Below are 17,748 nucleotides of genomic sequence, written 5' to 3'. Positions count from 1 at the left end.
ATTAATGGAAGCGTCCCCACCCTACACCCAAATACCTCTGCCAAAGCGGCCACCTCTTCACTAGTAAAGCACACACTAAGCAATTCATTCTTGGAAACATTGACTTTTAGGCCCAAACGTCACCTCAAAGCATCTCACCAACTTTCTCAGGTTATCCACCATTTACACTTCTGAATCACAAGAGAAAATGGTGCGTCGGCAAACCGTAATGAATGATCGGAAAGCATCTTGCCTAGATATTCAGCCACCACTACAATGAGGAAGTAGGAAAGCTAATCCCACATCTTAAAGCCTCTGGATCCTGAAAGAAACCTTTAGGATATCCGTTTACTAACATCGAAAACCTTGCCGAACTAGTACACTATTTCATCCACCTCCTCCATGAGCCATAGTTCCACCTTTTGGCTGCAACCAAATCTCCCCTACATATAGTCAGGTAAGCCCCAATCCACGTGGGCATATGCTTTTTTATATCCAACTTGAAAACAATTCCCTTCTTTCTTTCCCTGTGCCTTGAATCCAAGCACTCATGGGCAAGAAGAACACTTTCCAGAATTTGCCTCCTCACTACAAATGCAGCTTGGGCTTCATTGGTAACCTTGTCTAAGACCACCCGAAACTTTGTAGCTAAAATCTTACAAGGATTTTGGACGGGCCCCCAATCAAATTAATAGGAGGAAAGTCACACAAGCATTTTTCCCTTTGATTTTCGAGATTATAGCTATGAATAAAGCCCCTAGTTCCTGCGATAGCTGATCACTTTTCTAGAATTTGGTTAGAAAATTAAGTTACCCTTCACTAGTTCCCAAAAGGTTTGGAAAAAAGATGAAGGAAAGCCATCTAGACCTAAGGCTTTGTCCCGATCCAACGAATCCATAGCCACTTTAACCTCTTCCACCAAGAAAGCTTTCTCGAAACCTTCCACCGTCAACGAAGATATTTTCTTGAACGGAAAATTGTCCAACCGAGGCCTCTCTCATCCCTCATCCGCCAACAAATTTTCATAGAATTGCACAATAGTGTTGCATACCTGAGATTTATCTTCTACCTTCCTACCTTCCACCATCACACTATGAATCTCATTGTTCCTAGGGCGGGCACTTTGGATGTTGTAGAAAAACTCCCCTTCTTTCAACCACATTGCGTGAGACCATTGTCTCCATTTTATTTTCACTTCCAAAAGTCAACTCATATAGTTATGGGAGAGTTACCCTTAAGGTCCTCTCATTTACAGATAATTCACATGTCTCCTCCTTCACATTAATGGCTTCAATGTCTTACAAGATCTCACTTCAACTTCTGCTTACCTTTCCCCTAAAAGTTCCCTCTTCCAATCGATAATCTTTCCTTTGAGAACCTTCAACTTCTTGTGTAATTTAAACATTGCATATCCTTCAATATGGAAAGAGTTCCACAACTCACAAGATTCAAGAATCCCACAACTTTAAGCCACTTCAGCTTGAACCTAAAAGGCTTAAGACCCCAATTCTCTAACCCCTAGTTGTTCAACAACTCCCAAGGCATCAAGCACCACCCACTCTTTCTCCTTAGCTCCCCAGATGGAATCAATAAGCTTCTCATCCACGGCTTGCATCTTAGTATCCTATAGTGCCACCAATTTGAACTTTAGCTCAACTATGAAGTTCTTTGATCTAAACTCGCTTCTCCAAACAACCTAACCCCCTTACATCCCAACTAAGTAGGATCATTTAAGCATTTGACCGAACCCCTTTACCCCTTTTCTCACTTCTAGAGGAAACACCTAAGTCGTAATTAATAGAAGACTAAAGTCTCACAAGCTCCTCCTCCTTCCCTTTAGCGACATTTGAATTTTCCCCTCATTCATAGACTAAGACGAAGTTACATTATACCTCATCAGAGTAAAACTTCGTAGGGGATGATAAAAAGAAAGAGCTATGTACACACGCGCGCAAACTTACAAACACATGCATATCTAGAGATGCTTTAGGAGTATTCTAGAGGGTAAACCCAATCATACAAGGAAACTTGGTCGTGGAATAATTATGTACAAAAAGCTATTCTCAAAATCATTTATGTTTCAAGGCCTAGCAAGAGACTAGAAATGATGAAAATTTTAAACAATAAAGAAATGCCAAAAAGATTGCTAAGCTGTAAGTGAGGCTAAACTTAAGACTAATGATGATCTTACAATAGATTGAAGACAAGAAAAGGTGAGAAAGATGTCCTCAAACTTGTAAAAATGCGAGAGAGGAAGGGTAGGGACCTAGATTATGTTGGCTGCAATAAGAGTAACCAAAGGGTACTAGTTAAAGACAATGAGGTTGATGAAAGGTGGAGAAGATACTTTCAGAACTTATTAAATGACAACCACTTTTAGAGCAAGGGGTTAGAAGCAATATTTTCTATATCATTATCATGTAATGTATCACACTCTTGGGATACGCATACATATCAATTATTGCATTGGATAAATCGGTTGCATCAAGTAATTTATTGTTGTTGTTGGGAAACATGGGGAAACCTTGGGAAATTGGTCGAATTATTTTATGAAACTTCAGGGATTGTTAAAAAAGACAACAATAGTACACTTAAGAAAAAAAACTCAGCGAAAACAAGTGCACATAATAGGTTTCATTTGTATAGGATCATAATCTGTGTGTTGTTTGACTAAACTGATGGAACTATATTCAAAGTCAATTCATAAAATTTATAGATGTAAGAAGACATGTATGGAAACACAAGCATTACATTCCAAAGTAAGAGAAGAAGTAGAAAGATAGAAATATACCTGTGGATTTCAAGAATATATATATATTCTAGCATTTTTTTATTAATTTTAATTAAAAAATTATTTTTTTTTTGAAAAATCCAAAAATTGCTAAGAATGCCTAGATCAAGTTATAGACATGTTTGATTTCATCTTTGGACACTAAGGTTGTAACCGATTTAAGAAAAATTGAAAATAATTTCGAATTTTCCACAACTCAGCCCATCTCCTCCAAATCTCGAAATTGGAGCTCCAAATCCATTATTTTTCATGCAAAATACGAATAATCATAGGTTTCTTACCATTTAACACTATTTAAAACATTAAAAAATGGGGAAAAAAAAAACACGTATCAAATAAGAGATACGCACCTTTTAGAATCTAGACCCAAAACGCTTTTGATCATGATTTCAAAGAAATTTTGAAGATTTTCTTACAACAAATTAGAGTGGACTGGTCAAAATCACCTTACAATGTACTAGCAAGAACTTTTTTGCAAAAAAAGAAAAAAGAAAAAGAAAAAAAAAAAGATTTTTGTGGATTTTTTAAAACAAAATAGCATTGGTTTCCTTTTATCCATTTCGATATTGCACTCAGTATCGATATATCACACGATACATTAAGAATTATAAAGGGGAAGTGTGGATATAGCACATGATATTGCGATATCCACAATATATCGTGATATCATGCAATATTAGTGCAACCCGGTTATCGAGTCAATGACATCTCGATACCAAAATTGCAAAGAAATTATAAAAAATAATAAATAATAAAATAATTTTAAAAATAATAATAATAAGAAGAAGAAGAAGAAGAAGAAGAAGCATACTCTAAAAAAGAATGGAGTAGAGAGGGAGAGAATTTTTATGGATATCAACTTTTTCTCTTACAAAAGTTAAAGAAAACCCACACTTAGAAAATATTCGAATTACTAACTCCTACACCACTGCCCCACTTTTATAGATTCTAAATGAATCCCTAATTGAAATCTTTACAACTAAGAGAATCAATCACAATTTATTATAAACTAATCTAATTTTATTTTTTTATGGCAAAAGCCTAATGAAAAGCAAACATGAAAAGTAATCAAATCTCTAAATCCAACTCATATCTTCAATCGTATCAATTACACACTCATCACATCTTTAAATCAGCCCCTCATCTCCAAAAAATAGTAAATTATATTTCTTGATTTAGGTCCTCAAATCTGTAAATAATCAGCACAAGTTGTGCCTACGGTGGGCTATGGGCCTACATTTTGTTGGGCCATATAGTGTGCTTATATGGGGCTAAGTGGACGGGGCCCTACAGTGGGCCTAGGTTGGCCATGGGCCTGCATCAATTCTCCATGGCTTCGAAAGAACTCATCCTTAGGTTGAAAACCAATCTCAACCTTAGACTTGTACTACATTTATGACGAATCTTCATATTCTTTGGTGGAAGTTGATGATGTAACCCTAAACATCGACTCGGCACAACCTTTGTCAGAGTCCATTGTAGACTTGTAGATGATGTCTTTTTCGCCTGCGCTTTTGTGGGTGCCAACTTGTTTGTTGTAAATTTAAAGTAATTCATGCATCTTGAAATATTTGCTCAATTTTTCATGCCGCGGTCATCTATTGCAAAGGTGCTTCAATTTGAGTATTGAGACCCACTAGCATGTCTATCAATGTGGTTGTTGCTATTAGATCCATCAATTGATCCATTGGTGAATTCAAGTTCAGGTCCAATGTTAATGCCTCGATCACCTCATATGTCAACTTTTCCTTGGACTCTGTGGATCTCTTCATCATTTCCAGAATTCCTACTTCAATTCTAAGCACTCTATTACGTTCCAACAATCGAAGGATTCGATCATTAGTGTCTTCATAAGCCAGGACCACCCGTTGTTGGTTAGGACTTTGTTAGGGACCTTCTACACATCCACATGCTCCAACTTCGGTCTTCGGATTCCCTGCATGCCAAAGCTCCCCCACTTGATTAACGAGGCTGCCAACCACATGCATGAGTTTATCTGACCTACTTTACGAGTGCATAGAGCAATTGAGATCCTTGCGCCAACTCTTTCGATGCCATTGGAAGATGACATAGAGTTGAAAATTTTCCAAAGACGACCCACTTTGATACCAAAATGGTGCAACCCGATTATTGAGTCAATGAGATCTCGATACTTAAATTGCAAAGAAATTAAATAAATAAATAAATAAAGAGAGAATACTCGGAAGAACAGTGGAGTAGAGAGGGAGAACTTTTATTGATATCAACCTTTTCTCTTACAAAAGTTAAAGAAAAACCACACTTGGAAAAAATTCAAATCACTAACTCCTACGCCACTACCCCCCCTTTTATAGATCCTAAATGAATCTCTAATTGAAACATCTACAACTAAGAGAATCAATCACAATTTATTACAAACTAATCTAATCTTTCTTCATATGGCAAAAGCCTAATAAAAAGCCAACATGGAAATCAATCAAATCTTTAAATCCAGTCCATATCTTTGATCATATTAATTACACCCTCATCATATCTTTAGATCAGCCCCTCATATCTCTAAAAAACAGTAAATTATAATTCTTGATTTAGGCCCTCGAATACGTAAATAATCAGCTAAAAAATCAACATAAGTTGGGCCTACACCTTGTTGGGCCATACAGTGGGCTTATATAGGACTCAATGGGCAGTGCCCTACAATGGGCCAAGGTGGGTCGTGGGCCTGCATCAGATATATTGTATGATACTATGAAAAATAGATATTAAAGCTGAGTTTTGTATCAACTAGCTGGGATAAGCGATATATCATGGAAAGTATTAGTGATATCACAAGATACTGAAAACATTGGTTGAGATGGATGAATGTAGCTAAAATGAGGAAGGATAGAATTAGAAATGAATGCACTCTAGGGAAGTTAGGAGTAGCACCAATAGGTAATAAGATGAGGAAAAGTAGACTTACATTGTTTGACCGAGCAACAAAGATCGAGCCATGCTGGTTAGGAGTGGGTGCAAGTTGAAGCTTCTAAAAGGGGAAGGGGAAGGCCCAAAAGGATGTGGATTGAGGCAATGAGAAAAGACTTAATGATCTTTGGCATGGTGTGTCGTAACAATCATTACATGTTACAAGGTCGTAACAACCGTTACATGAAAAAAAAAAAAAAAACCCTTAGCAGCCCGTTACGGTGCTAATACAGGTTTTTTTGGGTTTTTTTTTCAAAAAAAAAAAAAAAAAAGAGACTGCAATGGTCGTTAATGGCCACGATTACTATTACAAAATACCTTTACCCATTGTTCAAAATATCGGTATCGTGTTACGTATAGTACCCTTGGGATACAGATACGTATCAGTTATCGCATGGGATATATCAGTCATATCGCGTAATGTATCGCTATTGTTAGAAACATTGGAAAATTAGTCAAATTTTTCAATGAAACTTCAGTGATTGTTAAACAAGACATCAATACACACTTATAAATCAAAACATTAAAGTGCACATAATAAGTTTTCTTTGTATGGGGTCCTAATCTATGAGCTGTCTAACTGAATTAATGTAAGTAAATTCAAAGTCTATTTATATAATTTATAAATATAAGAAAACCTGGAAACACAAGCAATACATGCAAAAGCAAAAGAAGAATCACTAAATCAGGTTACATGTTTCATTTTATATTTGGATGCAAAGGTTGCATCTAATTTGCGAGAAATTGAAATTTTTTTATTTTTTTCAATTTTCCGCAACTCGGCCCATCTCCTCCAAATCTCAAAATTGAAGCTCCCAATCCATGATCTTTCATGCAAAATATGAAAAATCATGGATTTATAACAATTCGACACTTATTTAATATAATTTATAGAAGAAGAAAAAAAATGATCGAAAATAAAATTGCTCAACGGATCGACCTGTGGGATATATCCCACTACTTGTGTGTTTCGTATCGCACGGGTGGGATACAAGATATATCATGGATATATTGGCTGATATCGTTGATATTTAAAACACTGCCTTTACCATTGGTCTAACGGAAGGTATGGCCCTTGATAAAGTGGAATGGTGGGAACATGATTCATATAGCCAACCCCGAATTAAGGGGGATAAGGCTTACATGATGATAATGATTATATGTGTGTATGTGTACGACACCAAATTCTATCAAATCTCCTCTTTGAATAAAACAGTCCATCAGATGAGAAACACACACACGCACACACACACACAACGTGCACGTGTGAGGAGAGGATGAGAGCAAGAAAGAACAATTTTCTGAATTTAGGAGTGAACAAAGGTACCATGAGCCCACAGACTGACACATAGAAACCATTATTTTATTGTATATGGCTCACTTGGCTAAACTAATAATGTAATTTGAGAGCTTAAGTTGTATCAATTCTCATCGAAGAACATCCACAGATCAGATTTTGTAATAGGCAGGCTATTCATAGTCATAACAAATAAATCATTGCATAAAAAAGGGAATTTTGCTTTTCATCAAAACCTGTGTTGTAGCATGTGGAGAATGGATTGCTTGATCTAGAGCAGCAAGAGTTTCCAACACCTAGAAATCACAACAGTTAGCATAACACATATTTTCAAACATCACAGGGGATGAAGATCAACAGCGTACCAAAACCCAGGATGGACCTAAAACATTATGTAATCGGTGTGCTATGTTGAAAAGAGTCCTCAAAGCCTAAAATGACAAAGAACTAAGTATCAATGTAATTACATGAATTTGCAAATATTAAAACCAGCTCATACATTAAAAAAAAAATACTAAAAAGAAATTGAACATTAAATAAAAAATGAACACAGAGCCAAATGGAATACCTGCACATTCTTTAGGGTAAGAACAATGTTATCTCTCTGATCAGCTAAAGCTTCAGAGCGCTTTGACCCCGGAGATAGTAAAACACTGATGACATTTAAACAATAAGCCAATGTTTGTAACTTATAAGCACTCTAGCATCTGGCAAATGGGGAAACTAATAAAATACATCTTGCAATATGAGATGGCATGCTAAATAATAAAACTACAATCCAGTCAAGGCAAAATAGGAAGGCACCAAAAAATAAAAAATAGGACCTAACAATTCAGAAAATCAGGGAAGAGTTACATTTTTTGGTCGGGCATCCAGGCCACGAGCACATCAAACGCCCATGGTAATACTCGATCCCATGGTATGCCAGCTCAAGAGTGTAGTACACTACCAACTCGAATACCACGCTGGGTGTTAAATTTTTGTTTTCTTTTTTTTGTTTTTTTCTTTTTGTTTTATGTTTTTTTTCTTTTTTTCTTTTTTTGATGGCTCAAGAAATTGATAATACAAAATCTATTAATTTCCAATGTAGGGCAGTGATGTTCCTCTAAATCCATTGTTGTAATATGCGATCGCATATGCAGTTTGGACAATGTGTATCGCATATGCATGAGGGCATATTCGATTTGGGGAGTATGCGATGGCATACTTTTGTATGCCATTAGTATGCGATGGCTTATGCAATTATGCCATTGCATAAAGAGTATGTAATGGCACACTTTCTCCCTCACTCTAAATTCTCCCTCAGTTAGTGTAACTTGTAATTGTTTAAATTTGTTTTGTTATATATAATATAACTTAACTTTAGATGGTCTAATAGTGAAACTACAATATATATATATATATATATATATATATATATATATATATATATATATATATATATATATATCCAATCCAATCACTTGCAGCAATTACATAGTTTTTTCTTAATTTTTTCAAAATTTTACTATTTTTCCTCTCTTTTTTTCAATAACTTTAGATGGTCTAATAGTCAAACTACAATGAAATAAGTAAAAAATACCCAATCCAATCACTTGTAGCACTTAGACATAGTTTTCTTTTTTATTTTTTTTAAATTATGATTTTTTTTCCTATTGTTCCCCTTAAAATAAAATAAAATAAAATAAAATAAAATAAAAAAAAGAGGCTAGCAGCCTGAGCGATCGCTTATGCGATTTGACAACATTGTCTAAATCCACTGTAATCTATGTGGGGCAGTTATGTTCAAACTTCATAAGCCGCAGCAAAATGTCAAAGTTGTCCTCATAAATTGGAGAAAACTCATTCCTACAATTTCAACCAGATTAGCCTCCGTTAGATCTACTTTAGAAAGCCTGGAAAAATCTCCAAGCTACTCGAACTGACGTAAATACAGGAGAAGCAGAAAAAGTGCTGAAGGATCTTGTTGTTTCCCTTTCAAATTTGGAGGAAGACCAGTTGATGCAAAAGTCTATGACTCATTGGTTTAACTTGGGTGATACTAGCAGCAATTTTTCGAGTCTGCATTGACCTAGAGAAATTCAAAAAACAGAATAGATTTGCTTGTGGATGCAGAGATGAGATTCACCTTCAAAAACAGGCGGACATTGGAAAATCTTTTGTGAATTACTTCAGAGATATTCTTACCCCTACATTGGAGAATCTTTTGCGAATGCAACTTTCGGCATCTTAACATCAAGAGGAAACTATCTCCCGTGCAAGCAGTTAAGCCAATAGACAACATTATGTTCAAGGAAATTGAAGTTGTTGTCACGGGAACTAATCCTGATAAAGCGACGGGTCCAGACAGCTTCAATGCTTACTTCTACCAGAAGTGCTGGCATATATTTGACAGGGGCATTGCTGATGCACTTCAAGATTTCTTCAAAGCAGGTCAGATCCTTAAAGCTTTTAATGCTACTTCTATCACTCTTTTCCCAAAAGACATCAATGCCAGCTCCATGTCTGATAAATACAGGCTCATTTCCTTAGCAAATAGTCTACAAAACTATTATTAAGGTCATGAGCTATTAACTAAAAACTGTGATGCCTTCAATTATTTGCAAAGTTCAATTCTTTCATTGAAGACAGGAAAATTCATGACAACCAATCTACTAAAAGAATGTGTGAGAAAGTTAATATTAGGAAAGCATTTGACAACTAAATTAGAGCTTCTTGTATGTGGCTACGAAGTCCTTCGGTTTCCCTCACATATGATGGATGGGTACCACATGCTACCTAGAATGAATATCACTTCAGCAACAGCTAATAGCCCTTCTGACTGTGAGTACCTTATTGAGGCAGTCTAGCAGACCCCTGAATCCTCCTCCTAGAGATGGCCAGAATAAGCCTCGTTACCACTGTTTCGACAAGAAACGAAAGGTATTTGATTTGGGAATTATCTTACCGAATAATAACAAAGAAAGAATGAAGAGGCGTGGTACAGCGCAATGGAAGAATTCCATTTCTTCTTCTTTCTCTTCCTTCTTCTCTTCAGAATACCTTCGAGATCTTCGTCTTCTCTGGAGCTCTAATCTTCTTCGTCGTCTTCGTTGTGTCCAAATGAGAGGGGGAGTGGAGTATTTATGGGCCTCCACACATGCGAACCCTCGATCTTCGTGCTGCGGGACCCACTTCTCACAATATCTTAACCTATGCTTTGCGCGGGTGCGCGCCAACACAATGTCTTTCCTCTTTTTTCTATTTTCTTCATTTTTTATTTCTTTTTCTCTAATCTTTCTTCTAATTTTATTTCTTCGATCTTCATTATTTTTTATGTCTCAACAACCACAATTTGGAATATTTGGCAAGAAAGAAATAATAGGATCTTTAAAAAGAAAATTAAGCGAAGGAAATCCATCTCAGCCTCGATCCTTGTTGATTTTAGATCGAGAGGTGTATGCATTGGTGTTGACCATGATGTAACGCAGCTTCCTGAGTCAATTAAGACCACCTTGCCCTCTACAAATTGGCAGAAAATGTTTCCAGTCCAATTTATATGCAGTTTACGCAAGCCCTTGATGTTTCCAAGACTTTCATCATTGTCTAAGCTCCAGTCCTCAGGCACGATGAGAGACAGATGGCTGCCCTGGTTGGTTGGGAGACTAATGGAAATGTTATCTTCAGAAAAAACCTCCCGTTCCTACAGCTCATGAAACTGGCATGCAGTTCATAGTTCATATTCTTTTTTCCTTTTTTGAAAGATATTGAATTTATTGAGAGGGAACAGGAAAAAAAAAAAGAAAGAAAGAAAAAGGAAAAACAGCCAAGAAAAAAACTACAAGAAAATAAGACCAAGTCCTCTAAGGCACCCAGTCCCTTATAATTGGTTAACTTTACAAATGACCCCCAAGGACAGAGAACTTTATTCCAAGAGCAGCGGGTATTTCTCTTGCCCCAAAGAGAACAAAAAACACCTAAGAGAGAACCTCTCCATCTGGGGAGATCCTTTTTCCTGGGACTGCCTGCATGCCATGACCGAAATAAATTAGCAGTGGAGATAGGCATAACCTAAGATGAGACGAAGAGAAGCAATATGCTGCAACAGACCTCCCTAGCGAACCTGTAGTTAATGAGCATGTGATTTACTGATTCCGCTTCCTTAAACAGAGGTAGCAGATATTCAGGAGCACCATGCCCCTCTTGCGAAGGTTATCAATAGTCAGGATCTTGTTACAGCCGCCAAACTAGGGAAAGCGGCTACTTTTGGAGGAGCTCCATAGAACCACTGCTCCAGTATAGCTATGGGAATGCTGAGAATCCATGCTGGAAATATGAGAATAGAAAGATTCATCCATGAATTTTACGGATTTATAAGACCAAAGTCTTCGTCCCCCGGGAGAGGAGGCACAACAACTCAGCTTCTGTACCTGAGAGATAACTTCAGCACCTCCTGCTCCCGAAAAAGAGAAGCAATTAGCATTCAGCAACCAAAACATTAGGGACAAAGCAGAGAGTAGCAAGCCTAGGGTAAGCTGATTGAAGGAAAGAATCCCCTATACAAACATCATCAAAAGTTGACTCTTGTCCCACCACCGACAGAGAAGTTGAACCCATTAGAGCAAGCCTAGCAATGGTGATGCGGACATCAGTAGTGCACCATTTCGAGTATACCAGAGGAGGAGGCATTGCCGACAGAGTACCGGAGCAGAGGAGTTGATGTGGATGGATGTTGGGTTCATCGGACCCATTTTCTAACACACTACGAGTGCGGGAGCAACATAACTGCACCCTGACCATAAATCCATAGGTCGGATTTCACACCCTACCACACGAGTGTTTTAGTTTTAGGCGTTTTTTTATTCTTTTCCGTATTTAAGGGGCTTTATTGCACTTTCTTTACTTTTCATCTTTTTTTGTTATTTTATTTGTTTTCAAGGGCTTTAGTGCACTTTTACTTTTTCCATTGCTTATATATACGTTATGAGAAACCCCATTTTCATTATTATTGAATGAATAAAAATTCATCTCTTTTCTTCCTCTTTATTCAAGAGATTAGGGTTTCAAGATTGACCCTTGGGTATTGAGGATTCCACCCCGATATCAGGTTTCCTTCTTTCTAGATCTTCAAGGTGCAGGAAAAGATAAGAATCACCGTCATTTTCTTTTGACAACAAAAGGACCTGTACCTTCTTCATCTCGAACCCTTCATTCTTCACCTCTTTCGTTCCTCTCTGGATATCCCCTTTCTAGTTTGAACGGAAAATAAGGATGGTTAGTCAGTAGGATCATATCCAAAATTGATTGTGGAATGACTTATGCTAGATCTGGGATATTCTCATATCCATAGGTCCTCCCTTTTTACTATTTACACAATTTTATGTTAAGGGGCATGATCCTGACGGAATGACCTCATCTTTGTTTTAAAACTTACCTAATCCCTTTGACTGGAAACAGTTAGTTAATTGGTGTATTTATTTGAACATTCTTTAACCTAATTATACATGCATCTAGGATTAGGTCATCATATGTCCCTGCATCAAATGGAGTTCCAGACATGAGAGGCACAGTGCAGGTATGCCACTCAAATATGCCACCCCGAAGATGAAGAGCCATATTTGCCCAAAATAATAGACCTCCAGAAGCTAGAATCCTCCACCCCAAACCTCTAGATCCCTTTGGCGTAAGGACACAATTAACCCCATTGAGCCTTTTGATGCCAGTACCCCCAGTTCCCCATTGTTAAAAGGTTCAAATACATCCCAAGGAAGGTCAACCTTGCCAGAGGAAGTCCTAGCAAAGTTTATCTATTCTATCGATGACAGCCTTAGGATGCCGGAGCAGGGACATAAAGGGGGATGTTGCATAGGGATGCCTTAATAAGGGAGTCTAACTCCGAGGGATGGGAGATTGCTTTTCCAAGGAGAGCTTTCTCTCCATCCTCTCGATAATCTTATCCCAAAGATGAGTGGTAGGTTTCCCAACACAACGGAAGCACAAGATATGTGGCCGGAAGGGAGCCTGAACGATACCCAAAAATCCCAACTAAACGCAATACTATAGACGAGGTAAGTCGAACAACAAACAGGTCGCTTTTACCAACATTAATTTTGACTCCTAAGGCCTTTTAGCAATTTTCAGAAGATTATCAACCATGGCTCCATCCGCATTGCAAAAAAATGAGTGTCATCAACAAAATGAAGGTGGGTGACACATTGGGGGAAATTGGGGACTTTTAACCCTTGAAAAAGACCCACAGATTGTAATGAAGACATCCGAGCACCTACACGAGTTTATCAGAGGAGGAGAGCTGGGGCCCCAGGCCCAGTTTAATTACGGTTGGATGATCATTACATGAAGCCCAATGAACCCAATTTGAGTTCTTAACCGCGTTAAAGAATCCACATGCATGGTTGTGCATTTTTGAAGACCTTTCATTGTGAAGATGCATGTGGGTTACTTATTTGGAACTGAGTGATACATCTTTGGATTGTTTGGATGTCACCCAGCCTAACTTGGACCACATCTAGACTCTACAAATGTTAGACCATGCCGTTGGATATCTTGGACACATCAGTTTAGTGATCCAGACCGTTGGATATATTAGGAAACTCAGATTTAGGCAAACAGACACTCGAGTCTGCACAACCGAGTCATGGACACGTTGGACCACATTCATCCAAGTCGTTAATCATGTGTGGACGTACCTGTTGCTTGTTGGAGATCATCCTTGTGCAATGTGGCACATCTTTTTTTTTGCTTTATTTTTCAATTTTATTTTAGGTTATTAGAAATTTATGTTTGGATTTTGACTGTTAATAGATTCGGACGATCAAGAATAGTCCTAGACTTAGGGTTTCCTTAAGTTTTCTTATATATATATACTTGTTTGAGACTTGAGACTTGGGATGATGGACATATTGAATGAAACTTCTCTATATTGCTTCTTTTGAGCAAGAAAACTTCGAGTGGATGGAATTTGGTGTAAAGTCATTGAAGTGATTATTGATTCCAAGTTATTTTTTTATTCCTATCACGGCATTTCTTTCTTCCCTCTCTCAAAACCGCTTTTTCCATTGAATATTTTTTCTCTTCTTTCTCAAAACCATAACTCCATCATCATCAACCTAGCTCATCACCAACTAAACAGCCCCACCACATCATTCGTATGACTATATTGACATGCCCGTACATTGCACAGACCTGTACATACAACGTCCGTACAATCGAACGGCCTCCCATCATTGATCATTTCTCTTCTTCTCTATTTTATAAAACCCTAACCCTAGCCTTAGCCTTTTATAAAACCTTAAGTTCCCAATTTTTTATTGCCAAACACAAACCCTAATCCATTCAAACCCTAGTAAAGCGCAAGTGAATCTGAATCTAGAACGAATCCTATGCTAGATGGAAGTTCTACCTTCCATTGGGTCATGTCCAATCAATAGCCTAAAGGATCTATTTTGAAGGATTGTGATGTGGTCTTGAACTTGAGCTTAATTCAATATTTGACTTCTCTAAATTTGTAGATTGGCTTTATTTTATGTTTTGATTTACTCTGGTAATCCGTTAATTAATTTATTTTCATCATCCTAGTTTAGGTCACCCATCCTGCATCAGATTGACCCTAGGATAGCATCGGTTTAAAGCTTCCCAGACAATAACAAATAGGAAAGGGGAGAAGGGGTCCACCTGCCGGAGACCTCTAAACGTCTTGAAGAAGCCAAAAGGAGATCAATTAATAAGGACGAAGAATTTAGCTCAAGAGACACAAGCCTTGATCCAACTCCACTTCAAACCACAACCAACTCTTCCCAGCAAATAGTCCACAAAAGACCAGCCAACATGGTCATAAGCTTTCTCCAAATACAGTTTGGAAATGACTTGTCTTATTCTTTGTTTCTTACTACTGCCATCTTGAAAGATTTTGGCATTGGTACACAGACCTGTATTAACACAAATGTAGGTAGTGCCGCTGCCTTAAAAGACCCTAGATTTGCACCTTGTCATGCCAGAATGGTTCCTATAAAATGCTTTTTCACTTGCAATGCCTTCTCATTCCCTTAAATTCAGGTTGCAGCACTCGACGTGCTCCAAAAGTGGTAAAGCCAAGCAACATGACTACTTCGGCCCCTTATGAACTCCCTAGTAGCAGCTTCCACATGTTCAGAAGGAATCAGTTTCTTTGGGCCAATTGACTCTCGATTTGTAGAGTGTTTTTTGCCCCTCTCAGTTGGTAATGAATCCTTGCTTGGCTTACAAAAAAGAAATATGAGGAAGTTCATTTTCAATGTGAGTCACTTAGGAAAATAACAATAATGCTCTTTTTCATTTGATTCACTTTGATGTGCAGAGGCCTGCTTGATTTAATTCTGCTTCTGGATATCAATATTTTAACTTGTTTATTAATGATCATTCTAGATTTTCCCGGTTATAACTTATAAATTAATAAATAAGCGAAGTGTTGCCAATTGTAAAGCATTTAACAAAGTGGTCCATACTCAATTGGAGGCTAAAATGAAGGTCCTTTGGTTTAAGAATGCAATCGAATGCTAATGCCATGACCTGTAGAGATAAGTATCGGATCATGGCATCGAATTCTTCTTGCCCATACACACATCAACATAATGGAGTTGCTGATATATATATATATATATATATAGATAAAATAAAAATAAAAATCTGCATCTTCTTGCGGTAACTAGATCCATGTAAATGGGGATAAAGTTTCCAAAGACCTACTGGGATGAGGCAATTCTTCTTATTGCTACCTATATGATCAACAGGATGTCCTCATCTTCACTTGGGAATACTTCCATATTCATTTCCTAAAACCTTATTTGTTGATGTGTAGCATTCCTCCTAAAGTGTTCGGGTGTGTGTTTTGTCCATGTGTTGGGATCTCTTGATATAAGCTAGGACCTCAAACTATTAGATGTCATTTTAAGGCATGCTCTGACACAAAGGATACAAGTGTAATTATCTTAAGAATAAGAGAATGTATGTCTTGAAGGATGTCATGTTCTTCAAGAATGTTCTAAATTTCTTCGTAGGGGCAACTGAAATTGCCCCTTCGTGCGACAATGCATTTCCTCTTCCAGTCATAGGGGATTGCCCCAATAATGTTTAAGTCCCCCTTAAGTAAATGAAGAAACCTCTAAAGGTGTATGCTCATAGAAAGCACAAAGATCAACCTTCAAAGAAGATTGATCACCATACATCCATCAACTCAGTGCCAGAGACAAGCAACAAAGGTATTCCGTATCAATGATGGTGGCCATAACGGTCACCACCATTACCAATACAGGTAACGGCCAACAAGGGAGCGTAACAACCGTTACGACCCCCGTAACGGTTGAAAATTTTCTTTTGCCCAAAAAATTCTGAAAAAAAAAATATATATATATATATATCTAGAAAATCCAGAATAATGTAAATATTCCAATATGTATTCATTTTTCGTTTTATATATGTTTATGATAGTGTAACGGTCCACTCTTTGGTGGGAGTGTTGTATCGAGCTATCTAGTGAATTTGTGAACATGATTATATGTCTCTAATGTTTACACATCATAATCAAGCATTAGAACTAGAAATCATAAAAAAGGCATAAATACTACCTTTCCAGTTTTTTGGAAAAAAAGACCCGCGAAGCTTCTATTCGCTCAAATCACTTCAATTTACGGTTTTAATCTTAAAAACTATAGTAAGAGTTGTCAAAATCTAAAATAAAATGATCTAGGATAGTTTTTGAAATGAGAAAAGTGGAAAAAAAAAAAAAGGATTTAAATATAAATAACAAAGTGGTTGTTTGTCGACCGTTACAGGGGTAACAGTCGTTATGCCCCGTAACAGCATTTACAACCATTGTAACGGCCGATACGGTCCCAAAAAATAAATTGTCCTACTTCACCCCATATTGCGTAACGGTCATGGCTGTTACCTATACTGTACATATTGGCCTTTACGGGTGTATCATAATGGATACGGAACACCTTGCAAGCAACATTAAATCAACCCATGAATTGGTTGCTTCCGCGACTCCGTCTAAATTACCTATTGCTCTTTGCAAAAACGAACGAAAATCTTCACCCGAGAAAGATGCAAAGTACCCCCATCCTATTAGTAATTTTGTTTCTTACGAGCAGTGTTTCAAATATTAGCAATATTATCGATGATACTGATGATATTATCGGTATCACCAAGTCATGATCCAAAACTATTAGAAGTGTAAAAATCTTCGATAATATCAGTGATACTTAGCAATATTATTGATACCAGCAATACTTTGCGAAGAATTCCTCATAGAAGTTCCCCGGTATTGGCGATACCGCTAGTAATATCACCCTACCAGTGATAATATACCCGATACAAGGGAAATATCCATAAATACGCAAAATTTGACAAAATTTTGGGGAAAGAGAAATCTCGACACGAAACAAAGACGGAATGGAACTCAAAGGTGACGAAAAATCCATAAAAACTTCATTTATTTATTCAAATATTAGCGTGGATTGCAATGAAAACCATGTATGCATGATTCTCATGCATTGACATGGATTTGTGACAGAAACATAACATTTAAATAAAAAATGGGGAAATTTGGGGAAATCCTTGTTTTTCTTCATTTTTATATTGGAAAAAATGTGTTCTTCGCCATTAATTAATGTGAAAATTTTATATATTAATAAGTGTTGACCAATTTATTGATAGTGTAGTATTGAATCTGTGAACAGTAATTAGAGCATCCGTATCATAGCTC

At 37.2% G+C, this 17,748-nt stretch overlaps 1 protein-coding gene across 1 annotated transcript in view; it reads right to left on the bottom strand.

The window, feature by feature from the left end:
* LOC131233785 (uncharacterized) overlaps positions 1-17,748 on the bottom strand; it is a 154,061-nt gene that overhangs the window by 78,237 nt on the left and 58,076 nt on the right. The window contains exons 19-21 of the mRNA XM_058230575.1: positions 7,576-7,660; positions 7,373-7,438; positions 7,244-7,303 (exon numbers count right to left, since the gene is read on the bottom strand). Of these exons, the coding sequence (XP_058086558.1) occupies positions 7,244-7,303; positions 7,373-7,438; positions 7,576-7,660 (211 nt within the window). The remainder of the gene's footprint in view (positions 1-7,243; positions 7,304-7,372; positions 7,439-7,575; positions 7,661-17,748) is intronic.

The sequence above is a fragment of the Magnolia sinica genome, chromosome 18 (genome assembly GCF_029962835.1).
Source record: "Magnolia sinica isolate HGM2019 chromosome 18, MsV1, whole genome shotgun sequence".
NCBI lineage: Eukaryota > Viridiplantae > Streptophyta > Magnoliopsida > Magnoliales > Magnoliaceae > Magnolia > Magnolia sinica.
Note: the sequence above shows the minus strand (reverse complement) of the source record. Positions and strands in the feature narration are given on the sequence as shown.